This window comes from Lepidochelys kempii, chromosome 4 (assembly GCF_965140285.1).
Source record: "Lepidochelys kempii isolate rLepKem1 chromosome 4, rLepKem1.hap1, whole genome shotgun sequence".
Classification (NCBI taxonomy): domain Eukaryota; kingdom Metazoa; phylum Chordata; order Testudines; family Cheloniidae; genus Lepidochelys; species Lepidochelys kempii.
The window spans coordinates 64,885,499-64,911,919 of NC_136383.1; the positions used below are offsets into that span (position 1 = coordinate 64,885,499).

General features: G+C 43.7%; 1 protein-coding gene across 4 annotated transcripts in view; it reads right to left on the reverse strand.

Annotated features, from left to right (window-relative positions):
* Positions 1-667: 667 nt before the first annotated feature.
* The window catches only part of NAF1 (nuclear assembly factor 1 ribonucleoprotein), a 76,586-nt gene continuing 50,832 nt past the window's right edge, over positions 668-26,421 (reverse strand). For all 4 annotated transcript variants that reach the window (XM_073341515.1, XM_073341512.1, XM_073341514.1 and 1 more), the window contains 3 exons: positions 24,869-24,920; positions 7,331-7,436; positions 668-2,543 (listed from right to left, as the gene is read on the reverse strand). In XM_073341515.1, the coding sequence (XP_073197616.1) occupies positions 2,095-2,543; positions 7,331-7,436; positions 24,869-24,920 (607 nt within the window). In that variant the 3' untranslated portion in view covers positions 668-2,094. The remainder of the gene's footprint in view (positions 2,544-7,330; positions 7,437-24,868; positions 24,921-26,421) is intronic.

The following is a 26,421-nucleotide window of genomic DNA, read 5'->3' on the forward strand; positions in this document are numbered from 1 at the left end:
ATCAGGCAGTGTAGCCACTTAGGCAGTCCACTACAAGCCGGATGCACTCTTTAGTTTGTCCTGAGACTGGCTCTGATGCAGGCTCTGTTTCCTGATAATATGGTTCCCTCAAGTTTCTAGCCTAACAGATTTACTTCCTAACATACCTGAGTAAAGTTTATTTTAAATTCCTAAATTACACCTTTGTTCTTGTACATTTCTTTTTTATATTAATTTCATACTTCAATAACCTAGTGAGTTCAACTCAGTCCCCAGAGTAGCTAGTTTCCTGATTATCCAGAGTGGCTCACTCAGCAAGTTACTCAAGATTTACAGTTATTTCAGACATGAGGAGAAAAAATTGGCTCAATATGTTTACAAGACGGTTCACTTGCAAGTTGGTTCAAAAAGAGAATACAAAAAACCTTGTTTTAGCAGTGATTAACCTGTCACAGTTTCAGGGTTAACCGAATCTTTGCCCCCTACCCACCCTGATCTTCCTGGAGGACACCCACTTAAGATTTCAGGCTCTTGGGCAGAGACCCAAACCTCTCCCTCTAGACCAGGGATTTAGGCTTGCAGTCCCTCTGCACCTCACTGATTTCTCTGGTAAGTCTGATTGTGGTCTATCGCCTGTGGTTAACCTTTCCCCAGGGGCTACAATAGTGTATACCAGTTACCAACCAGCTTTCACAAAGCCACGTACATTTATTCTCAGGATAAAAGCATTACAGAGAAAACATGTAAAAACAATAAAAATTCCTACACACATGCTAGAAGCTTATCAGAAGTCATTCGTCTTATTGGTCCCTAGTAAGTAAGTCTCTCCAACCCTTCCACAAGGGTTGGGGTCCCATTTGCACAGAAGTCCTGTCCATTTGCTGGATCAGAAAGAGGGCCCATTGTCATTATAAACTCTATTTTATACCAAAAGCCCTTTTTGCTCTCTGGTAAAAACTTCTTCAGGGGCTGATAATTCTCTAGAAGTGGTTACAACCTGAGTGATTTGCCTTAATCACCTCCCTACTCTTTTTTATTTCCTGGAGGAGCTGTGGTAACACTCCCGCAATGGAGCTACATACAATCCCTGGTCCACTGTGATACATAAACCATTCATGAAACTTAACAATGTGGTCCCTCGAGATACTGCATGGAGTTGTAATATCTGTCACAGTACCCTCTTAGAAAGGGTATATAATATTGGTCTTTAGAATGTGATGAAAGTAGACTGAATTATGTCATTTTTTTCAACAAGTTGTACAGAAGCAACATTTTCAGTTAAGATACGACAAACTACAATATTTACTTTTTTCCTAAAATATTTTTCTGGACCAATCATCATGCTATCTATGTCAATATACCCTTATTTTCATCTCAAGAGCAAATATTTTCTCTCATACCTCTATCAGATTGATACTTTATATCAGGGGTAGGGCAACCTATGGCATGAATGCCAAAGGCAGCACATGAGCTGATTTTTAGTGGCACTCACACTGCCCGGGTCCTGGCCACCAGTCCGGGGGGCTCTGCATTTTCATTTAATTTTAAATGAAGCTTCTTAAACATTTTAAAAACCTTATTTACTTTACATACAACAATAGTTTAGTTATATATTCTAGACTTATAGAAAGAGAGGGTCTAAAAATATTAAAATGTATTACTGGCACGCAAAACCTTAAATTAGAGTGAATAAATGAAGACTCAGCACACCACTTCTGAAAGGTTGCTGACCCCTGCTTTATATAAATGCTAGTTCAAAAGTTGCTACAAAAACACATCTAGACAGTTACAATGTAAAAATAACGTTTATTAATTCTTGGAATACTTCAAACTTACCACATATTATCAAAGTTAACTCATTATTCAATATATTTCATTTTTTTAAAAGATAGGCTATCAAAAGAAACACCAGTCTTTGCATGTCTGATATCGCTGCATAAGGCTGTATCTATTTAGCATTAGAACTTTGGATTTGTTCTGTTCTTACACATAATTTAAGCGCCCTCATATAAAATGTAAATAGCAATCACAAATCATAAGGGGGTTTGTGAGTGGGAAAGCCATAGTTTTCCAAGATCTGCCGCTCATTGTACACTCAGTCATGAAAATACTCATCTAACTGGGAGATCCAAACTGAGATGGATGACCATTTGGAGAAGCAGGTGGTGGGGGTGGAGGTGGGGGCGGGGGAAATGGGAATGGTGGACTATAAATGTTAGAGTACATGTTGGGCCCTGTCCACATCATGTTTGGATTTGGGGGTGGAAAGTGATGCATCTCATTACCAACAGGTCCAAATCCTGGAGGAGGAAAAGGATACTGCAGCATCATGGGATTTTTTTGTCTGTGAGGCTGTGGAAACATTGCAGATTCTTGATGTAGCCTGTGATCTGAAGAGTACAAGTGAGGAGGTCTTAGTTGTGGTCTTGAGAAGCTTGGATTAACAGATGGATGAGGAAACCTATCCCTTGAGAAGCCAGGATTAAATTCTCTGCCACGATAGCCTCTTGAATAATTTGAAGTAGGCAGTTGTACAGACTGATGCTGAACTTCTTTTTTCTCACCTTAAAAAATAGCCACAGAATTACATTTTTTTAGTATTTATATTCAAATTTTGGAACTTGGACTATATTTAAAACAGCTTAGTCTAAAAGTCTGACAAAACAGGTGGTCTTCTCTTTATCTTTAAAATCTAATACTTAAACAGTATACGAATAAAAATATGCAACTCGCGTTTAAACAAACTCAAAACAAGGACTAGATTATGCTTAGCGTTTATCAGCTGACCTATTTGTGTTTTAAAAATGATGAAAAAAACAAACATATGAACTGTAAGGTATCTTTTAAACATCTGAAATTAGTAAATGTTGTGTGATTAGTGTGGTCAATGTGGTCAATAAATTTCCATTTGTAAACAAAATGTTAAATGAACTCCATTAGGGTGGGAGGGTTTAAAACAATGCTGAAACAACAGTGATATTTAGTGGGTTTTTCTTGTAAGATTTGAAGGCTTGAAATTTAGTAGTAAAAAGAAGAAACATCAGCTTTTTCCCTCCTCCAGCATACATGGTTTATTTACCATAGAGATACTCAAATTATGAATAGCACACTCTAAAGTTTTCTTTACAATAAAATTTAAAGAGTTCGTTTTGAATAGAAAAAATATAAAGCTGAAGATGTAAAATTTGTGTTCTGATTTGGTGCAGGAGTTTTCAGATTTTAACTCCACTGAACATGCTAAGATTACTGGTACTGGATTTACCTAACAACCAACCAAATGTTTATTGGGTAAATCCAATAAACCCAATACGTTGCCTGTAGCCATCAAAAAAACCCACCACATTTTGGTCAGATAAGAAGCCAAGAGATCATATTTATGCACAGAGTTGACCAATATATGCAAGGCTAATTATAATTATATCACATTATCAACGTGAATTATTGATTCCACATATATTAATATGCCTTAAGCATACAGTATCAATATAACTTTATACTGTATATCTATTTCTAGCAGTTACAGGGCCTGTTTTGACCTATGTCTTTTTACAAGCCTGTTCACTTATGCTAAGTATCACTTTACAAAGCTGAAGTCAGCTTTGACATTAGAACACAAGAAATGTACCAAAGGCAAAATACATTAATGTTCTGACCCAGTACAAGCAGAGGAGGTATCTTCATGAACCACTATCTCGAATACTAGTATCCAAAATAAGAATAAGGACGGAACAGAACAACAAGTTAAAGAACTGGGTCAAACTGGTGGATTTTAGTGATATGTACAAAGTTTTGTAACTTGCAATATCATTTATAGGATGATAAACACGCCTAGTTAAAATATGTAACTTTGGGAGGATCCCTTGTGTGTATGTTGAATTTACCACCACCTGCACAAGACAGAGATTCCTTGAAACTAACATCCTTTAGCAATAAACCTGACTGACAATGGTTATTTGGTCTCTTGAATACATTTCATACCAAATCAAAGTGTGGTCAAGCAATTGACTATACAATTTATCAGCAGTATGCAGAATCTTGATTTCACCATTTAAATTTTACACATGTCATGCAAGGTAGTGTCAAAGGATATCCCCTATATTAACTCTAATTATTTAGTTTATCAGAGTAAGCACATAAGAGGCTTAATCAGGATTTTGATTTTTATGGTAACAAAAAGCAAGTCATGGAGCCCTTAATTAAAAGGTATTTTGACTCACTTGGGAAGATCATTTTAAAAGCATGTACATTTAAAAAACTGAGCTTATTATTCCACTGAAAGGAAAATTATCAGGATATCTTTGGTCATAAAAAATTCACAAGGTTCAGCATTAGTCATCTAGGGAATTTACATTTTTATTGACATCCCTACTGTTGTAAGAACTGAGCCAACAGGTTAATTATGAGCTCATCTGTAAAAAAAAAAAAAAAAAAGTAAGCAAGTTCATAAGAGTTCACAATCTATAACAACAAATGTCAATGGGAAAAGAAGCAAAACAGAAAAACTCAATTAGCCCCAATAAAAAGGCCTAGTGATATAACTGAAGGACTATGTTAAAATCATGCTTGGTAAACAAGAAAAGTGTGGAACTGAAAATCCATAGGCCAAAATTGGTTTTTCAAAAACTAGGCCTAACAATTGGTGAACAAAAATAATGAAAGAATGGACTATTCCATCCAAACTTCCCTTTCGGGGTCCTTAAAAGACAAGACTTTAAAAAAAAAATTAGCAAAAGCAGCAGCTGTTTGCCAGCAGCTACTGAAACAAGCTTCCCATCATGGCTGCCATCCCCAAGGTCTCCTGGAACTCCAGAACTTCTTTATCCTGAACTTGAAAGATGTCTTAAGCAAACTGGGTGAGTGAGAGAGCGAGCACGCTAGATGACATCACCAGCTCAAGTTGAATCCTGCATACTTTCAGGGATGTTAGACTTTGCCAACTACTTGACACTCTGTGTGTCCTTTTCTTTCCCCATCTTACTTCTTCCCTTTCCTTTTCCATTCTGTCTAATAAAAGCTAAGACTGCATATTTTGTAACACTGCTATAAGCCTGTGGCCAGAAAGAGGCACCTTACAGCAGTGCCCTGAACAGCCCAAGGCTGTTGCCAAGTCTTGGAATGGCTGATAAGACTGTGTATTTCCAGAAGAGAGGATGCAAGGGAAAGACAACCCCAGGTATAGAAGCTGCATTTTCTCTCTCTCTCATTCTTCTCTCCCCTTTTGTGTTTTTGTCTTATATCTTCTTAGGAAACAAGATCAGACTTTAACAGCAGCAGCAGCAACAGCTCCAGCCTATCACAACTAATTACCTCTCTTTTTCCCAAAAAGGACTGCTATTATTATCTTTGATATCATCAAAAAGACTGTCAAACAAGGGTTTTTGTCCTTCTAAAAATTCTTTTCAGCTCAGGGGAAAGGGAACAAGGGATGTTGTAAGGCTTTCATTTTAACTTAATACTTTACGTTTTAAATGCTTAACTGTTTTTCCTTTTTTCTGTACCTTTAATAAAAGGTTAGTAGGATTTTTAATGGCATTTACCATAGCACTAAGCAGGCTGAGGTTTTTGTATACCAAACACTGAACCCAGTTTAAAATGTTTAATGTTGAACACTAACTGGGTTAAATAACACCTTTGACTCGTTGGGCCCATTTATTCAATCTAAACTAGCACACCATTATATTGTGTTTGCACACACATGCAAATTTAATATTAAGTATATACATAATCTTCCATACAACATAATAATTAAGCAAAGTAGTATTTTTAGTTCACAATAAAGTTCTCATTTAATCTGTAAATATTTAAGCTCATCTGATAGCAATTCTTTGTTCCAATTTAGTGAGATATGTTTGTATTTGGCTTTCAGACTCAAAACCAAAAGAGAAAAACAATGGTGAACTCTTGCAAATTCCAGGTCACCACAAAACTAGTGTATCAAGGACAACTCTTGCCAGTGGTTTAAGGGTTAGACTAGTCTAAAAAACTTTGGTGCGTTTGTGAAATTTCTACAGATAAATCAACATATAACAGATACTTTATTTTTCCAGTAAAGAAATGAGATTATTTAAATGTCAGGTACACCAGAATCCTTGCCAGACTATGTACTCTTTAATTGGTTAATGTAAATGCGGGGGGGTGTGGTTAGGTTCCAGGGAAATTTTTTTCACCAGATAAAAGACATTATATACATATACAGTATAAGTTTTAAATAATTCTATACTAACATTTTAATACTGTACTCACCAATGAGGATTGTGAAGCTTGGTTGAGGCAGGGGCGCAGCAGGATTGGGGCTTGCCCCATTCCACCCACCTGGGGCTCTTGTCAGGGAGTGGGATGGGTGCGTGGCGGCTTATCCCGTTGTGCCAGCCCAGTGATGCTGCTGGGGAGTGGGGTCAAGGCATGGGGTCTTGCCCCAGTCCACCTGCCCAGCGCTCCTGCCGGGGAGCAGGGTGGGGACACAGGGGCTTGCCCACTCCCTGGCTGGAATGCCAAGCGGGAGGAACGGGGCAAACCCCTGCGCCCCCACCCCGCTATCCGGCAGGAGCGCTGGGCGAGCAGAATGGGAGGAGACACACAACGTAATCAGGGAACATTGCAGGACTTTAAAGGAGTATGTTCTCTAATAGGTCAGCGACCTAACAACATTAACTGGGACAACATTAAGTGAGGGGTTACTGTAAATGATGAACTGAGTGCTTCATCAAGATTAAATGTTTTCATTTAGTGGGTAGCGTCTTCTCTCTCTATTCAATGCCTCTGCACGGAGGCAACTGTGTCCTTCCAGCCAAGGTGACTGTGATGCAGCTCCCAGGAAGTCTGTCAGTTTTGATATATGTTGTCTAGAGAGGGACACTAATGAGTCATTTCTCCTTTTGTGAGAGTTTGTGACAGCTGCCCCCACTGTGTTCTCAGCTGCTGTCAGTTACGGAGTAAAAAACTGAATTCCATTCCTAACCATGTTTCAACAATCACACTAGATCAGCAGATTTACTTTTCATTTTTGGATAGTACGTAAATTCACAATTTAGAATATTCATTATATGTACCACAGATACTTAATAAATTATGTATATTTACATAAAAAAGTGATCATTTAGTAAAACAAAAACACACTAATAAGTTTTATGAGGAGATTAATCTGTATCAAATAGTGCAAGTTTAAGGGATATGCCCTCATGTGTTTTTAATTACAATTTTTAAAAGAACTGAAAGATTTCATGATGAAATGTACCAAAGCTCCAATATTAAACCAGTATGAAATTTAAAGAAACATCTATCACTATGCTTTTCAGACTTGGTTTGAGGGACTGAGGTTAAACCATTTATTTTCTCTATGGTATTTACTCACTTGAGTCATTCATTTCTGATTTGGGTTTCTTTCTTTCTTGATTCCGAGATTTCTTTTTCTTTGTTATTCCCTGCCTCTCCATTTCATCATCACTGAAATCTAAGGCCTTAGAGAAGTACAAAAAGATGATATTTAGAAAAATTGTCATACATTTAAAAGTCAACATTTTAACTTTTAGAATACCTTACAGAGGTCCTTTGGAAAATAGGCTGATCAAGTAATTACAGACTGTATCATAATGCATATGCACAAGGGATTTAAATTAAGATTTCACAGACAACTTTAATTCTATCATTTCCTAACTTCTGAATGCTTAATTTAGTTGTTTGGATGTAATAACTAACTATATATGTGTATATAAACATACATGCAGTATTGTTAGTAGTTACTGGATGCTGCCTACAATGTATTTTTACTCATTAGAAGTTATCAAAAAACAGGGTCAACCAGTTATTACACAGCTAATAATTCCTCATTCAAAAATTTGAACTGGCCAGAAAAACCCTCTGCAGTATGTTGGCAGCAAAGGCATATTTAGGCCTGATAGAAGTGTGTTGTGAATTTTAAGAGTTTGTCTGATAACATTTAACAGCGTAAGCATAAGCAGAACTGCGCATGTGTAAGAAATTGCACGTTAATCATGTTTATGAGTAAAAGACCAGATAAAGTAACTAAAAAGAGCTAGAAAAGATCCACTTGAACAAACACAAAACTTGTAATGGAGGATGAAAGTTAACATAGAAATGAGAGACTAATGCATATAAAAAAAGAAAGTTATAAATAAGTAAGTTTGTGTAACAAAGGGAGGTTGACGTATTGTCCAGTGTTGGAGGCGATTATGATGGGATCGGTCTGATGAGCTTCCTACTTGTAAGTAACTGATCACCACTTGCTAAGCACTTTGCCGTAATAAAGATTTCTTAGACACATGTACAGATTAAGTGAATCTCAATCCAACACAGCACATTCTATAAATCCTCATATGGGGGGATGGAGAAATAACATTAATTTTTCTTCTTTTCTTCCCTCAGTCCAACAAATTCCCAGCTACTAAACAAAAATATTGATGAAAAGTAAAAGGCACTTTGGCCCAAATTTTAAAGGTATTTAGGCAACTAACTCATGGAAATCAGTGGGCGCCTAAATGCCTTTAAAAATCTGATCCTTCTAATTATTCAATTGCCTAGAAGCTGCAGTGAGAAATTAACCATTTACACAGAGGACAGGGTGCTTGTTAAGCACTCATTATGACAAATCAAGCTTGAAAAATAATCCAATACATAAAGTATTTTTTGTGAATAGTGCTAATCAACAGCAAAAAAAAAAAAAAAAAAAAGTTACTCACTTTCTCGTAACGGTTGTTCTTCGAGATGTGTTGTTCACATCCATTCCAGGCAAGTGTGCGCGCGCCGCGTGCACGCCAGCCGGAAGATTTTTCCCCTAGCAGCATCTGTAGGGTCGGCCTGGGCGCCCCCTGGAGTGGCACCTTCATGGTGCCCAATATCGGGCCCCGCTGGCCCCCACCTCCTCAGTTCCTTCTTGCCTACTATTCCAACAGAGGGGTAGGAGGGTGGGTATTGGAATGGACATGAACACCACATCTCGAAGAACAGTTATGAGAAAGTGAGTAATCATTTTTTCTTCTTCGAGTGATTGTTCATGTCCGTTCCAGGCAGGTGATTCACAAGCTAGAGCTCAGGAGGTGGGGTCGGAGTTATCCACAGAAAAGAGCACGGCTCGCCCAAGAGCCGCATCGTCTGAACTGCTGTGTAATTGCATAGTGCAACGTAAATGTATGCATCGAGGACCACGTAGCTGCCCTGCAAATTTCCTGAATAGGGACTTGTGCCAGGAATGCCACAGAGGAGGCCTGGGCCCTGATAGAATGAACGGTTATCTGCGGAGCGGGTTCCTTTGCCAGGGTATAGCACTCCCTAATGCAGGACGTTATCCATGATGATATGCGTTGAGAAGATCCTGGGAAGCCCTTCATTCTGTCTGCCACGGTTACAAAGAGTTGGACGGACTTCCGGAATGACTTAGTTCTCTCTCTATAAAAGGCTAAGGCCCTACACACGTCCAGTGAGTGCAGCCTACGCTCCCTATCAGAGGAGTGTGGCTTGGGATAAAACACTGGGAGGAAGATGTCCTGGGTCATGTGAAAATGGGCGACAACCTTCAGGAGAAAAGCCGGATGAGGCCTGAGCTGGACCTTATCCTTATGAAAAACTGTGTAAGAGGGCTCAGACATGAGGGCCCTGAGCTCCGAAACCTGTCGAGCCAAGGTAATTGCCACAAGGAACGCGACCTTGAATGAGAGATATAACAGGGAGCAGGTGGCCAGAGTTTCAAATGGTGAGCCTGTAAGCCTGAAGAAGAGTAAATTGAGGTCCCAGATAGGGACCGGCCGATGCGTGTGTGGGAAAAGCCTGTCCAAACCCTTGAGAAAATGACTGACCATAGGGTTTGCAAAGACCGAGAGACCATCTGAGCCTGGATGGAAGGCGGAGATAGCGGCCAAGTGGACCCTTATTGATGATCGGGACAAGTCTTGATGCTTTAGGTGAAGGAGGTAGTCCAGTATAAATGATATGGAGGCAAGGAGCGGCGACTGACTACGTTGCTCCGCCCAGATGGAAAACCTTTTCCACTCGGCCAGGTAAGTAGCCCTGGTGGAGAGCTTTCTACTACCCAGGAGGACTTGTCTAACCTGGTCCGAATAAGACAGCTCTGCGGCACTTAGCCATGGAGCATCCAGGCTGTAAGGTGGAGCGACTCCAGATTCAGGTGCCGGCCTTGGTCCAGCGTGATCAGGTCAGGGACCAGCGGTAAGATGAGTGGGACCACTATGGACATTTCCAAAAGTGAGATGAACCAGTGCTGACGCGGCCATGCCGGCGCTATTAGTATGACTCGGTCCCGGTCCCTGCAGATCTTGAGGAGCACCCTGTGGACTAGGGGGATAGGTGGGAAAGCATATAGCAGGCAGCCCTCCCATGAGAGAAGAAAGGCGTCCCCGATGGACCCCAGGCCATGGCTCCCAAGGGAACAAAATGTCTGACATTTCCTGTTGCCCAGAGTGGCGAACAGGTCTATCTGGGGAGACCCCCAGAACCGGAAGATTGAGCTCACATCTGGCTGAAGGGACCACTCATGGTCATTGAAGATCCGGCTAAGACTGTCCACCAGTGTGTTTCACACCCCTGGGAGGTATGAAGCTGCAGGTGGATCGAGTGCTCTGTGCAGAAATCCCACAGTGCAAGGGCCTCTCGGCACAGGGGAGAGGTGCATGCACCCCCGTTTGTTGATATAAAACATCGCCGAGGTGTTGGTCCATGAGGATTGAAACACATCTGCCCATTATGTGCGTTTTGAAAGCGTAGCATGCCAGACGCACTACACTCGTCTCTTTGACATTGATGTTAAGAGCGAGGTCCACCGGAGACCAGAGGCCTTGGGTCTTGAGGTCCCCTAGGTGAGCCCCCCAACCCAGATCCGAGGCGTCTAACACCAAGGTGAGCAAGGGCTGAGGGCTCAGAAAAAGGCACCTCTGCGCAAACCATTCGAGGGTCGAGCCACCATAGGAGGGAGTCCAGTACCAGGCGGGGCACGGTTACGACCCTGTCCAACGCATTGGGATGGTCTGTACACCGCCAGCCAAGACTGAAGTGGGCGCAGCCTGAGCCTGGCATGCTGCACCACGTATGTGCAGGAGGCCATGTGTCCCAGTAGCTTTAGACAGTTTCTTGCCAACGTTGTGGGGAACCGTCTGAAGCTCTGTATGATGTCCTGAAGTGACTGAAACCTGGCCTCCGGGAGGTTCGCCCTGGCTTGGGTAGTGTCCAGGACCGCACCTATGAACTCCATCCTCTGCACCGGGGACAGGTTAGATTTCTCCTCGTTCAGAAGGAGACCTAAGTCGAGGAAGGTCCTCCTTCAAAACTCGACCTGAGCCTCCACCTGGGCTCTCGAGCGACCTTTGATCAGCCCAGTCGTCGAGGTATGGAAAAACCTGTATCTGGCACTTGCGCAGGAACGCCGTGACGACTGCCATGCATTTTTTGAATACTTGGGGGGCAGTCGACAGTCCAGACAGGAGAATGGTAAACTGGTAGTGGCCTCCGTTCACCACGAATCTGAGATAGCATTTGTGATATGGGACTACTGCGATATGAAAATACACGTCCTTCAAGTCGAGGGTGGTGTACCAGTCTCCTGTCTGGAGGTTAGTGAGACCATGCGGAACTTGAGTTTCTTTACGTACTTGTTCAGCTGTCGCAGGTCCAGTATGGGTCTGAGGAAATACCGGGAGTAGAAACCCTTGCCCCTAAGCTACTGAAGAACCTCCTCCACTGCCCCTACCAAGAAGAGGGACTGCTTCTCTTGAATTAGAAGTTGCTCGTGAGAGGAGTCCCTGAAGAGGGACAGGGCAGAGGGTTAGGAGGGGGCGGGTGGTACAGAATTAGATGGAATATCCCTTCTCAACCATGTGGATCACCCATCGGTCTGAAGTAATTCGAGACCAGGCACAGTAGAAAGGGGATAGACAGGACGAGAAAGTAAGATGGGAAGGATCCAATGGTCGTACTGGCAAGCCGTCCTCGACCGTATCCTCAAAAGGGTGATCTAGACCCCAGTGGGGCCCTGGGCTGGCCCCAGCTTTGTCCAGAGGGAGCTTTGCCTCCTCTGAGTGCTCCTGTTCTGCCTATGCGGAGTGTCCTGGCGGTTTTCGGGTTGGTAAGGACAAGCGGCAGGTTGAGGCCTAAAATGTTTGCGCTGGAGAGCAGGCATGTGAAGCCCCAGTGAGCGAAGGGTAGCCCTCAAGTCCTTCAAGCTGTGAAGTCTCTTATGGTTGGCTTACCCCTGGAGTAGAACAGGGGGCATGCGGTCACCAGAGATTTGTCCCTCCTTTGGGGGGAGGATGGCACCAGGAGGCGCATCATAGAATCATAGAATATCAGGGTTGGAAGGGACCCCAGAAGGTCATCTAGTCCAACCCCCTGCTCGAAACAGGACCAATTCCCAGTTAAATCATCCCAGCCAGGGCTTTGTCAAGCCTGACCTTAAAAACCTCTAAAGGAAGGAGATTCTACCACCTCCCTAGGTAACACATTCCAGTGTTTCACCACCCTCTTAGTGAAAAAGTTTTTCCTAATATCCAATCTAAACCTCCCCCACTGCAACTTGAGACCATTACTCCTCGTTCTGTCATTTGCTACCATTGAGAACAGTCTAGAGCCATCCTCTTTGGAACCCCCTTTCAGGTAGTTGAAAGCAGCTATCAAATCCCCCCTCATTCTTCTCTTCTGCAGGCTAAACAATCCCAGCTCCCTCAGCCTCTCCTCATAACTCATGTGTTCCAGTCCCCTAATCATTTTTGTTGCCCTTCGCTGGACTCTCTCCAATTTATCCACATCCTTCTTGAAGTGGGGGACCCAAAACTGGACACAGTACTCCAGATGAGGCCTCACCAATGTCGAATAGAGGGGAACGATCACGTCCCTCGATCTGCTCGCTATGCCCCTACTTATACATCCCAAAATGCCACTGGCCTTCTTGGCAACAAGGGCACACTGCTGACTCATATCCAGCTTCTCGTCCACTGTCACCCCTAGGTCCTTTTCCGCAGAACTGCTGCCTAGCCATTCGGTCCCTAGTCTGTAGCTGTGCATTGGGTTCTTCCGTCCTAAGTGCAGGACCCTGCACTTATCCGTATTGAACCTCATCAGATTTCTTTTGGCCCAATCCTCCAATTTGTCTAGGTCCTTCTGTATCCTATCCCTCCCCTCCAGCGTATCTACCACTCCTCCCAGTTTAGTATCATCCGCAAATTTGCTGAGAGTGCAATCCACACCATCCTCCTGATCATTTATGAAGATATTGAACAAAACCGGCCCCAGGACCGACCCTTGGGGCACTCCACTTGATACCGGCTGCCAACTAGACATGGAGCCATTGATCACTACCCATTGAGCCAGACAATCTAGCCAGCTTTCTACCCACCTTATAGTGCATTCATCCAGCCCATACTTCCTTAAATTGCTGACAAGAATACTGTGGGAGACCGTGTCAAAAGCTTTGCTAAAGTCTAGAAACAATACATCCACTGTTTTCCCTTCATCCACAGAACCAGTAATCTCATCATAAAAGGCGATTAGATTAGTCAGGCATGACCTTCCCTTGGTGAATCCATGCTGGCTGTTCCTGATCACTTTCCTCTCATGCAAGTGCTTCAGGATTGATTCTTCGAGGACCTGCTCCATGATTTTTCCAGGGACTGAGGTGAGGCTGACTGGCCTGTAGTTCCCAGGATCCTCCTTCTTCCCTTTTTTAAAGATTGGCACTACATTAGCCTTTTTCCAGTCATCCGGGACTTCCCCGGTTCGCCACGAGTTTTCAAAGATAATGGCCAATGGCTCTGCAATCACAGCCGCCAATTCCTTCAGCACTCTCAGATGCAACTCGTCCGGCCCCATGGACTTGTGCACGTCCAGCTTTTCTAAATAGTCCCTAACCAGCTCTTTCTCCACAGAGGGCTGGCCATCTCTTCCCCATTTTGTGATGCCCAGCGCAGAAGTCTGGGAGCTGACCTTGTTAGTGAAAACAGAGGCAAAAAAAGCATTGAGTACATTAGCTTTTTCCACATCCTCTGTCACTAGGTTGCCTCCCTCATTCAGTAAGGGGCCCACACATTCCTTGGCTTTCTTCTTGTTGCCAACATACCTGAAGAAACCCTTCTTGTTACTCTTGACATCTCTGGCTAGCTGCAGCTCCAGGTGCGATTTGGCCCTCCTGATATCATTCCTACATGCCCGAGCAATATTTTTATACTCTTCCCTGGTCATAAGTCCAACCTTCCACTTCTTGTAAGCTTCTTTTTTATGTTTAAGATCCGCTAGGATTTCACCATTAAGCCAAGCTGGTCACCTGCCATATTTACTATTCTTTCGACTCATTGGGATGGTTTGTCCCTGTAACCTCAACAGGGATTCCTTGAAATACAGCCAGCTCTCCTGGACTCCTTTCCCCTTCAAGTTAGTCCCCCAGGGGATCCTGGCCATCCGTTCCCCGAGGGAGTCGAAGTCTGCTTTCCTGAAGTCCAGGGTCCGTATCCTGCTGCTTACCTTTCTTCCCTGCGTCAGGATCCTGAACTCAACCAACTCATGGTCACTGCCTCCCAGATTCCCATCCACTTTTGCTTCCCCCACTAATTCTACCCGGTTTGTGAGCAGCAGGTCAAGAAAAGCACCCCCCCCAGTTGGCTCCTCTAGCACTTGCGCCAGGAAATTGTCCCCTACGCTTTCCAAAAACTTCCTGGATTGTCTATGCACCGCTGTATTGCTCTCCCAGCAGATAGCAGGGAAATTAAAGTCACCCATGAGAATCAGGGCATGCGATCTAGTAGCTTTCATGAGCTGCTGGAAGAAAGCCTCATCTACCTCATCCCCCTGGTCCAGTGGTCTATAGCAGACTCCTACCACTACATCACTCTTGTTGCACACACTTCTAAACTTAATCCAGAGACACTCAGGTTTTTCTGCAGTTTCGTACCGGAGCTCTGAGCAGTCATACTGCTCCCTTACATACAGTGCTACTCCCCGACCTTTTCTGCCCTGCCTGTCCTTCCTGAACAGTTTATAACCATCCATGACAGTACTCCAGTCATGTGAGTTATCCCACCAAGTCTCTGTTATTCCGATCACGTCATAGTTCCTTGACATCACCAGGACCTCCAGTTCTCCCTGCTTGTTTCCAAGGCTTTGTGCATTTGTATATATCAGGTCCGTTGCCGCCTCAAACACTTCCGGCGTCGATGGTGGTTGTATGTCCACCAGATGGTTCAGGGATCGAGGAGGGTTCAGACTCGACTGGACCCCGGCCGGGGCAGGAACTGACGAAACCCTGGCCGGAAGCGAGGCAGAGGCGGTCTGTCCCAAGCCACTCGTGGACAGCGCCGGCCCCTTAGGCTTCAAGGGGGGTGATCGGTCCCTCACCAGCCTCTTCTTTACTGGCACGGGAGATGGTGAACGGTGCCGAACTGAGGCTGACGCCCTATGGCCCGAGTAGTGGCAGTGCCACTGGGCTTTAGAATCCTTAGCCCGGCCCATTTCGAGCACTGCACAGCGAAGAGGACATGCTCAGTGCCGGGCCGTTGGGTCTCGGGTCGGATTGCGGTCTCAGAGCCACCTCCATGAGCAGGCGTTTTAGTCTCTGCTCTCTGTCCTTACGGGTTCTTGGGTGGAAACCCTTGCAAATGCGGCACTTGTCCTTTTGATGAGTCTCACCAAGGCACTGCAGGCAAGATGAGTGAGGATCACTCTTGGGCATAAACTTTCCACAGGACTCACAGAGTTTAAACCCCGGAGACCTGGGCATACCCCCAAAGGGGAAACGAACTATCTAACAAACCACTGCTAACTATATGAAAAGTACAACTATAGAGAATAACTGTTTACACTCAGAACAAAGACACTGCTAAGGCGCTTGCTCTAAGAGCGAGCAAAGTTCCAGCTAGCCGTCACGGGCGGTAAGAAGGAACTGAGGGGGTGGGGGGTCGGCAGGGCCCGATATTGGGTGCCATGAAGGCGCCACTCCAAGGGGCGCCCAGGCCAACCCTATGAACGCTGCTAGGAGAAAAATCTTCCGGCTGGCATGCACACCTGCCTGGAATGGACATGAATAATCACTCGAAGAAGAAAACACCAATACATTTTAACTTAATGTCTCTTACTTTAATTCATTATCCACACGTACAGAATATAAAATATACACATTTTATACAATAGAAGTTTCACAACTAAAGTAAATTTTAAACCTGCATGGTGGTGGTAAGAACACTGCTTGCTGAAAGCTGGAGTAACAAGAGGAAAATACTTCTTTATTTTAAAGAATATTGATCTTTAAAGACCATTTGCCACTATTATAATGCATTCAATACTTCTGCAACATTTGTATTCTGATTTAGCTTGGCTATGCAGCATTTGGAAATCTGGCTAACACAATTCATTTAAGATTAATATTACTCATTAAAATGTCACAGCATCCACCCACACACTATGAAGAAGTCTTGTGGTGTGATTAGTTCTTTGAGAATTTGCTCCTTTGTTCTGGACTTAAAAAAATGAAATAAAACAAAACCATAACTAAAGCCAAAATTATTTTGCTACTATACTAAGAACCCATATTAGTAAGTGCAGAAAAACAAAATGGGCACCTGTTTCTATTAAAGGTAGTGAGCTAACACACTGCTGAAATGCTTGGATTTAAACAAAAATCATTAAAAAGGTAACACAGACCAGCACATTGCTATATTCAGACTTCTTGTATTACATTCATAAGCGAACCATAAAAGTCATGAAGTATATGCCAATATAATGTTTATGATTGAAAAAACCTTTCAGCAACTTTTTCCAGTCATGATTCTTAAAAGACCTTGCATAATCTTTGCTCCCGCCCTAGAACAACTAATGTACCTCCTGCAGCTAACTTTTTTGTTTCACTTAATGCACTGTAAGAATCACCTTATGGAAGAGCTGCAACGACTTCCCCTGAGCATTGTAGCAAATGGACCAATCTCAGAGTTTGCTAGAAAAAGCTGTGTGGCTTAACTGCCCAGATATCATCATGTGACCCCAAAGATGGGGGCCCAAGGCATGGGACAACTGAGTTCATGGTTAATCCAGACCTACTTGAAAATTACAAACTTGCCAGTAAAAAGTGTTAAGGCAGAGAGTTATATGGGTCCCTGGTGCCTGTGCTCCACTAATATTTAAGAATGTGGGCCTGACTCCACCAATGTTTGGGCTTACTGCACTTTAGGGGGCCCCACACTTCAGTGGGATGAGGGGTCCAGGGCGACCTGGGGGGTTAGTGGCGGTCCTGGCGCTGGCAGCAGGGAGCGACCTGGCCCCAGTTCGCCCCTGTTCCACCCCCATTCCACCCCTTCCCCCAAGCCCCTGCCTCTTTCAGGCTTCTGCCCCATCCCCCAATGCCGGGAGTCAGCGGGGTGGGGCAGAGTGGGGTGGGCTGGGGCTGGGTCACTTGCTGCTGCCTGCATCAGGCCCCCCACTAGCCTCCCAGACCACCCTGAAGCATGGGCCCCCCCAAAGTTTGGTAAGCCCAAACACTGGTGGAGCTGGGTCCACGTTCTTTAAATATTGGTGGAGCATGGACACCACAGACCCACCAAAAGTTATATAAACCTGGCGCCATGGCGTTAAGCCCATATGTTAAAGAGAGAACAAGGAAAAGAGGCCTGAAATGGTTTGACCTAAGTGTGAGAGAATAGGAGTTAGGTGCTTCAGTGCTTTTGAAAATCCTACTAGGCACACCTCTGAATATTTAGGCACCTAAATACCTGAAGAAATCAGACCCTAGCTAACTAGAATATGGTTTAATACTAGAAATTAAAGGAGTATTGGATCATAATTACAGAAAAGTGACTGGGCGAAAAAGAAGGTCCTTCATCCATGTAAGATTGCTAGGGACCCTTTTGTAGCCTGTACTGGAGAGAGCTCTTGTATAGCACCAGTAAACCCTGGTTTTTGAAGGCTGTTCCAAAGCTCAAGTGATGCTGAGAAAAGTGGAATGAGCCCCATTCCACAAATAGGAATGTAATGGCAATGCTCTCAGAGAAGAACTACTGCTGGATAGCTCCACAACTTGTTTCTGGAAACAGTCTCCAGAAAGAAAGGTTTCTTACTTGTAAACTGGAGTTCTTCGAGATGGCTCTGCATATTCACACATATGGGTTTTGCACTGCCTAGTGGTGCCTAATGATAGAACCTTCTCCAAGCAGCATCCATTAAGAGCGCTCTCACGCCCCCTGCCACATCTTCCTTCAGCATCTCCAAACGTTCTGAGGGCAAGGCTATATAAGGGGATGCAGTGCCCTCTACCACCTGTGTTCCTTCCACCACCACCACAGAGACACAGAACAAAAGGGCTGAGAAAGAGGGGAAGGCAGGTGGGAAGAAAATAACCTTCATTTCTTCTTTGAGTGGGTCTGCATATTATTACATAAGAACAGCCTCCTGGGTCAGACCAAAGGTCCATCTAGCCCAGTATCCTGTCTTCTGGCTGTATTTCAAGGAATCCCTGTTGAGGTTACAGGGACAAACCATCCCAATGAGTCGAAAGAATAGTAAATATGGCAGGCGACCAACTTGGCTTAATGGTGAAATCCTAGCGGATCTTAAACATAAAAAAGAAGCTTACAAGAAGTGGAAGGTTGGACATATGACCAGGGAAGAGTATAAAAATATTGCTCGGGCATGTAGGAATGTTATCAGGAGGGCCAAATCGCACCTGGAGCTGCAGCTAGCCAGAGATGTCAAGAGTAACAAGAAGGGTTTCTTCAGGTATGTTGGCAACAAGAAGAAAGCCAAGGAATGTGTGGGCCCCTTACTGAATGAGGGAGGCAACCTAGTGACAGAGGATGTGGAAAAAGCTAATGTACTCAATGCTTTTTTTGCCTCTGTTTTCACTAACAAGGTCAGCTCCCAGACTGCTGCGCTGGGCATCACAAAATGCGGAAGAGATGGCCAGCCCTCTGTGGAGATAGAGGCGGTTAGGGACTATTTAGAAAAGCTGGACGTGCACAAGTCCATGGGGCCGGACGAGTTGCATCCGAGAGTGCTGAAGGAATTGGCGGCTGTGATTGCAGAGCCACTGGCCATTATCTTTGAAAACTCGTGGCGAACCGGGGAAGTCCCGGATGACTGGAAAAAGGCTAATGTAGTGCCAATCTTTAAAAAAGGGAAGAAGGAAGATCCTGGGAACTACAGGCCAGTCAGCCTCACCTCAGTCCCTGGAAAAATCATGGAGCAGGTCCTCAAAGAATCAATCCTGAAGCACTTGCATGAGAGGAAAGTGATCAGGAACAGCCAGCATGGATTCACCAAGGGAAGGTCATGCCTGACTAATCTAATCGCCTTTTATGATGAGATTACTGGTTCTGTGGATGAAGGGAAAGCAGTGGATGTATTGTTTCTTGACTTTAGCAAAGCTTTTGACACGGTCTCCCATAGTATTCTTGTCAGCAAGTTAAGGAAGTATGGGCTGGATGAATGCACTATAAGGTGGGTAGAAAGCTGGCTAAATTGTCGGGCTCAACGGGTAGTGATCAATGGCTCCATGTCTAGTTGGCAGCCGGTATCAAGTGGAGTGCCCCAAGGGTCGGTCCTGGGGCCGGTTTTATTCAATATCTTCATAAATGATCTGGAGGATGGTGTGGATTGCACTCTCAGCAAATTTGCGGATGATACTAAACTGGGAGGAGTGGTAGATACGCTGGAGGGGAGGGATAGGATACAGAAGGACCTAGACCAATTGGAAGATTGGGCCAAAAGGAATCTGATGAGGTTCAATAAGGATAAGTGCAGGGTCCTGCACTTAGGACGGAAGAACCCAATGCACAGCTACAGACTAGGGACCGAATGGCTAGGCAGCAGTTCTGCAGAAAAGGACCTAGGGGTGACAGTGGACGAGAAGCTGGATATGAGTCAGCAGTGTGCCCTTGTTGCCAAGAAGGCCAATGGCATTTTGGGATGTATAAGTAGGGGCATAGCGAGCAGATCGAGGGACGTGATCGTTCCCCTCTATTCGACATTGGTGAGGCCTCATCTGGAGTACTGTGTCCAGTTTTGGGCCCCACACTTCAAGAAGGATGTGGATAAATTGGAGAGAGTCCAGCGAAGGGCAACAAAAATGATTAGGGGACTGGAACACATGAGTTATGAGGAGAGGCTGAGGGAGCTGGGATTGTTTAGCCTGCAGAAGAGAAGAATGAGGGGGGATTTGATAGCTGCTTTCAACTACCTAAAAGGGGGTTCCAAAGAGGATGGCTCTAGACTGTTCTCAATGGTAGCAGATGACAGAACGAGGAGTAATGGTCTCAAGTTGCAGTGGGGGAGGTTTAGATTGGATATTAGGAAAAACTTTTTCACTAAGAGGGTGGTGAAACACTGGAATGCGTTACCTAGGGAGGTGGTAGAATCTCCTTCCTTAGAGGTTTTTAAGGTCAGGCTTGACAAAGCCCTGGCTGGGATGATTTAACTGGGAATTGGTCCTGCTTTGAGCAGGGGGTTGGACTAGATGACCTTCTGGGGTCCCTTCCAACCCTGATATTCTATGATTCTATGACAGTGGCCAAAGCCAGAAGCCCCAGAGGAAATGAACAGAACAGGCAATCATCCATCCTGTCACCCATTCCCAGCTTCTGGCAAACAGAGGGTAGAGACACCATCCCTGCCCATCCTGGCTAATAGCCATTGATGGACCTATCCTCCATGAACTTATCTAGTTCTTTTTTGAACCCTGTTATAGTCTTGGCCTTCACAATGTCCTCTGGCAATGAGTTCCACAGGTTGACTGGGCGTTATGTGAAGAAATACTTCCTTTTGTTTGTTGTAAACCTACTGCCTATTAAACATATAGCACAACCTCACTAATTGACAACTGTGACAGAGCCATCCATCACACATTACCGATGTTGTAAGCCAGTCCCCAATTCAAGAAAGCATTTAAGCACATGCTTAACTCTTATCATGACACATGGGTCTCGAACGCAGGGTTCCTAGTCACGGCCATGCCCCAACCCGCCACCTCGCAGTCTCCATTTATAGGCAGTTTGATAAGCGGTGCTGAAAATAACCTGGAGGAGAGAACACAGTCCTAACTGAACAGAAACTGAAACACCATTCTACCCAATCTAGCTTCAGACCGTGAGGCCAAATCGAGAGTATAATACTTAGCAAAAGTGTGTACAGAACTTCTGATCGCAGCTCTGCAAATTTCAGTAACAGACACTCGCTTAAGGTAAAGAATAGAAGCCGCTGCAGCTCTAGTGGAATGAGATTGTACTGTTGCTGGCACAGGAATGTCTGCTCATGTGTAACATTCAATAATACATTTTAATCCATCTAGAAATAGTCTGGGAATAACTGTATAACCAATGTGATTGTTAGCATAAGACATGAATAATCTAGATGATTGTCAAAAGCTTTTAGTTTTATCTAAATATGCAAGAGCTCTTACTTCCAAAGTACGTAAAACAGATCACCCTTATTAATGTGCAACTTTGGAAAATAAATACCATCAAATTAATTGTCTGATGTGAAAATCAGAAGCCACTTTTGGAAAAAACTGGGATCAGTCCTAAGAACCACCTTATGTTTATGAAAGGACATAAAAGGTGGACCAGCCATCAAGGCATTCAATTCACTCACACCCTTTCGGCTGTTATGACAATAATGAATTCCATTTTAACTGACAAATGATAAGGAACACTCATCCAAGGATTCAAAAAGGTGGCTTCTCGAGTGTAACTAAAACCAAATTAAGATCTCAAGGAGGGACAAGATTTCTCAAAGGGGGAATGCATAATGCATTGCCCCTTCATAAACTTCTTAACCATATTATGCACAAGCAGCCATCTACCAGCTACTAAAAAATGGTAAGCAGAGATCTATTTGAAAGTTCAGTTGTCAGCCGAATGAGATAAACCCTTCGTTTTTAAGGTGCATTAAATGTTCTAAAACACAAGGTATGGAAGCTGAGACCAGAAAATCAGACTTTCACTTCATCCAAGCCACAAATCTGGTCCATTTCAAATGGTAACACATTCTACCTCTCTAGAATTAAGCAGTATATCCTGAACCAATGAGGAACATGTCTGTTCAAGAGCCAGAATCTGATCACCCAGGCCATCAGGCAAAAGCACTGCTGATCTAGATGAAGAATCCTGCCCCCTTGCTGAGACAGAAGACGACATACAAAGACTCCACTGAACAGCTGAAGGGGATCCATAAGCCACTGTGGATACCACCAAGCAGGAGCAACCAGAAGCATCTTAATCCTAGCCTGACTTATCTTTCTCACTACCTTCTGAATCAAAGGAAGCGGGGGGAGGGGAGCATACAGATGGCCCCTTTCCATAGTGTAGAATGAAAGCATCTGATATGGATTGACTATTCCTGTCTGCACTTGAATAGAAAGGGCAACACTTTTTGTTGAAACTCATAGCGAACAGGTCCATGTCTTGCTGACCCCAACTGGAAAATATGCTCTGAATCAACTGATCCTTCAGCGACCATTCATATATTTGAGAACTGTGTCTATTGAGACAATCTGCAATTGTGTTCTGACCTGCTAAATGTAGGACCACTGGATAAATGTCACCAAGAATGCACCAGTCCCATAACCTAATCACCTCCGCACATAGCTTAGCAGGGTGAGCACCCACATTTGTTGGCATAACACATAGCAGAACTACTTGCAGAAACCTTCCATGTGAGGGAGGAATGATCTGAGGGACAGACAAATGGCTCAAGTCCAACACAATGTGCAAGCCACTCTCTTGAAAAGACCAGTGACCTCAAACTTTAAGTTGGTTCAGATGCACCCTTCATCTCTCCCAACATCTGTTGACACATATGAAGTTACTGTTACCAACAACAGGAGACTGAACTGGACATCTCTGAAAACGTTTGCTGACCACCACATCATGTGTGTCCAGAATGTCTCAAGGCATGATGACTAACATTTGAGGATTATACAGATTTGTTTATATACTCAAGACATCCAATGCTACACTGGTCTCATTCTGAGACATGTAAATGGAATCTTGTAAGTAGTAGCTGCCATGAGACCCAGAGAAAAGATTAGTATCGTAGTGTCATCTGTGAACTTGCATATCTGAATGTTTAAAATATATTGCAATATCTTTTACAAATTCTGTCCTATGATAGAAAGGCTTTCCATGCTCCTAGTCCAATATGAAGCCTATGAATAAAAATTCCGAGATGGACAGAGATTTGATTTTTTGACATTCAGAAGTTGTCCCATGTCTGAGGAAAGGGTGGTTGTAAAAGCAATGAGGCTTAATAGATCCTTGCAAATGGCAGCCTTCAATAACCAATCATCCAAATAAGAGTAAACAGAAATACCCTGCATTCTCAATTGAGCCGCTACGACAGAGAGGCAATTAGTCAAAACTCTTGGTGCTGGAGGCAGGCCAAATGGCAGCACCTTGTCATGGAAATGGTGTTCTGCTGCCACAAAATGAAGGTACTTTCAACAATTGTCAAATGATTGTCAAACTGGCTCTGTGGGTATGGGGAAAGCGGTGGATGTGATATACCTTGACTTTAGCAAAGCTTTTGATACGGTCTCCCACAGTATTCTTGCCAGCAAATTAAAAAAGTATGGATTGGATGAGTGGACTATAAGGTGGATAGAAAGATGGCTAGATCGTTGGGATCAATAGATAGTGATCAACTGCTCGATGTCTAGTTGGCAGCCAGCGTCAAGCAGAGTGCATATAGATCGGTCCTGGGGCCAATTTTGTGCATCTTCATTAATGATCTGGATGATGGGATGGATTGCACCCTCAGCAAGTTTTCAGATGACACTAAGCTGGGGGGAGAGGCAGATACACTGGAGGGTAGGGAAAGGATCCAGAGTAGACAAATTGGAGGATTGGGCCAAAAGAAATCTGATGAGGTTCAACAAGGACAAGTGTAGAGTTCTGCACTTAGGATGGAAGAATCGCATGCACTGCTACAGGCTGGGGACCGACTGGCTAAGTGGCAGTTCTGCAGAAAAGGACCTGGGGATTACGTGGACGAGAAGCTGGATATGAGTCAACAGTGTGCCCTTCTTGACAAGGAGGCTAATGGCATATTGGGCTGCATTAGTAGGAGCATTGCCAGCAGATCAAGAAAAGTGATTATTCCCCTCTATTTGGCATTGGTGAGGCCAAATCTGGAATATTGCATCCAGTTTTGAAACCCCCACTAAAGAAAGGATGTGGACAAATTGTAGAGAGTCCAACAGAGGGCAACAAAAATGATTAGGGGGCTGGGGCACATGACTTATGAGGAGAGGCTGAGGGAACTGGGCTTATTTAGTCTGCAGAAGAGAAGAGTGAGGGGGAATTTGATAGCAGCCTTTAACCTGAAGGGTGATTCCAAAGAGGATGTAGCTAGGCTGTTCTCAGTGGTGACAGAACAAGAGGCAATGGTCTCAAGTTGCAGTGGGGGAGGTCTAGGCTGGATAATTTGAATCTCTGTTAGGATTGCATTTGCCAGTTGCCTTTCGTCATCCAGCAAATCCTGCACACACAGTGCCATCTTTGGAATTCATAACAGACCATAGCAGCTTGGTAATTTGCCACCCTAATACCAAGAAAAGAACATTTTTATTCCTAGAGAATCTTCTTTCCCTCTCTATCAGCTGAGGTGAAGTGTGCCTGTTCAGACTTCAACCTGCTACTAGCAGCAGTCACTATTAATGAATTAGATGCAGGGTGTGTATGGAAATATAAAAACCCCTCCAAAGATATCTGATATAATTTGTCTGCTTTCTTGGCTATTGACAAAAAGCAAGAGTGGTCCAAGCTGTCTTACCAGGCTGGAGCACACCAACAAGGATTGGTAGACATGGGGAAGTAGCCCCATAAACACCGGATGAGATATCTTCTCCATAGGCACTGAAGGCAAATTCAAAGTGGACACCAGGTGATCCACTAAAACTTACCTCAGGTGGTGGCTCTTGGTCATTCTGCCATGATGCATCAGACCCTTTCTCCCTAAAAGATTGGACACAAAGATGTTGAGAAGCTTTTAATAGCAATCTAATTCATTGGTTAACAAGAGATTCCTAATTCTGTGACTTTATCTAAAGTAATTACTTTACAAAAAAACAACACTAAGGTAACAGATAGGCAGCTATGGCACCTTAAATAAAACATAAGTGGATTTTAAGCTTGTTTTTAAAACAGTTTCTAACTAGTTAGAAATCTATTTCACAGCCTGGTAGATCATGCAGTTACTACACACCATTTCTACAATGCTCCTACTTTGAGCGAAGGCTTCATATAGTTAATATTAAGCTTTGGCTGAGTACTTTTTCAAATTTTTTTTTAAAGGCACATTGTTACAGTAAACTGGGGTACCTGTTGTATGGCCATTCTCTTTCCTAAGTGTCTGTTTTGACAATGGCACAGCATAGTTTGGAGGAATAGATAATGTTAAAAGGAGGTTCTTCTTACTTATGGTCCTGTGTCCAACCAACTCATCCTCCTCCATATTGCCACTTCAGGTTTGTGCTTACCATTGTGTAACGCCAACAGACCCCGGTTGTCAGCAGGCGGGATCAAACCTGAGAGCTTAGTCCACGAGCCTCTACTGCACAAGCTAAAAGCCAAGTCACTGTTAGCTAAGGCTGCAGAGCAGACTCAATCTCTCTCTCTCTCAGTGGTCTCGGTGCCACTTGATGGGACATAACACCACACCCAGAAAGTATGTGGGTTACATATGAACTCCCCTTTTTCCCCAAACCACAATGATCACACACTACCTCTTGCTATCACTTTCATCTCATTCCCCTTTCTGTGATCAGAAACCCCTCACACACATCCACCACCAGCTGGAGAATGCATTCAACTATTCTCGCAGGTTTCTCTGCAGTTTACTTACTGGCACAATAGAAAGATGGCTTAAGGAAACAAAGGTAAACACTTCTTGTTTAACACAGAAGATGAACAATTACCAGTCCTGAGTTAAATTTCACTCAAAAGTTTGTAAAAAACCTAAACATATCAACATAAAAAGCAAATGCAAAAATGGTCAGCTTGACTATTGTCCCTGAATTTCCATGTGTCAGTCTTCTGCAAATTAGCAGCTATGACAAGTTAAATGGGGGGGAAGGGATAGCTCAGTGGTTTGAGCATTGGCCTGCTAAACCCAGGGTTGTGAGTTCAATCCTTGAGGGGGTCATTTAGGGATCTGGGGCAAAAAAAAATAAAAAAAATAAATAAATTGGGGATTGTGCCTGCTTTGAGCAGGGGGTTGGACTAGATGATCTCCTGAGGTCCTTTCAAACTCCGATAGTCTATGAGTCTATGAGTAAAATTGTACTATCATCCATTTGTGAAAACATCAACACTGTATGCCAAACTTAAATCATGATATTTGAGAAAAAGTTTATGCAAGCCTTTTTTTTAAAAAACAATGAAAATATCTCTCCCCATTTCTTACAAATAATTAAAAAAATGCTTTGATCTCCAATACGAGGATATTTGCTAAGAT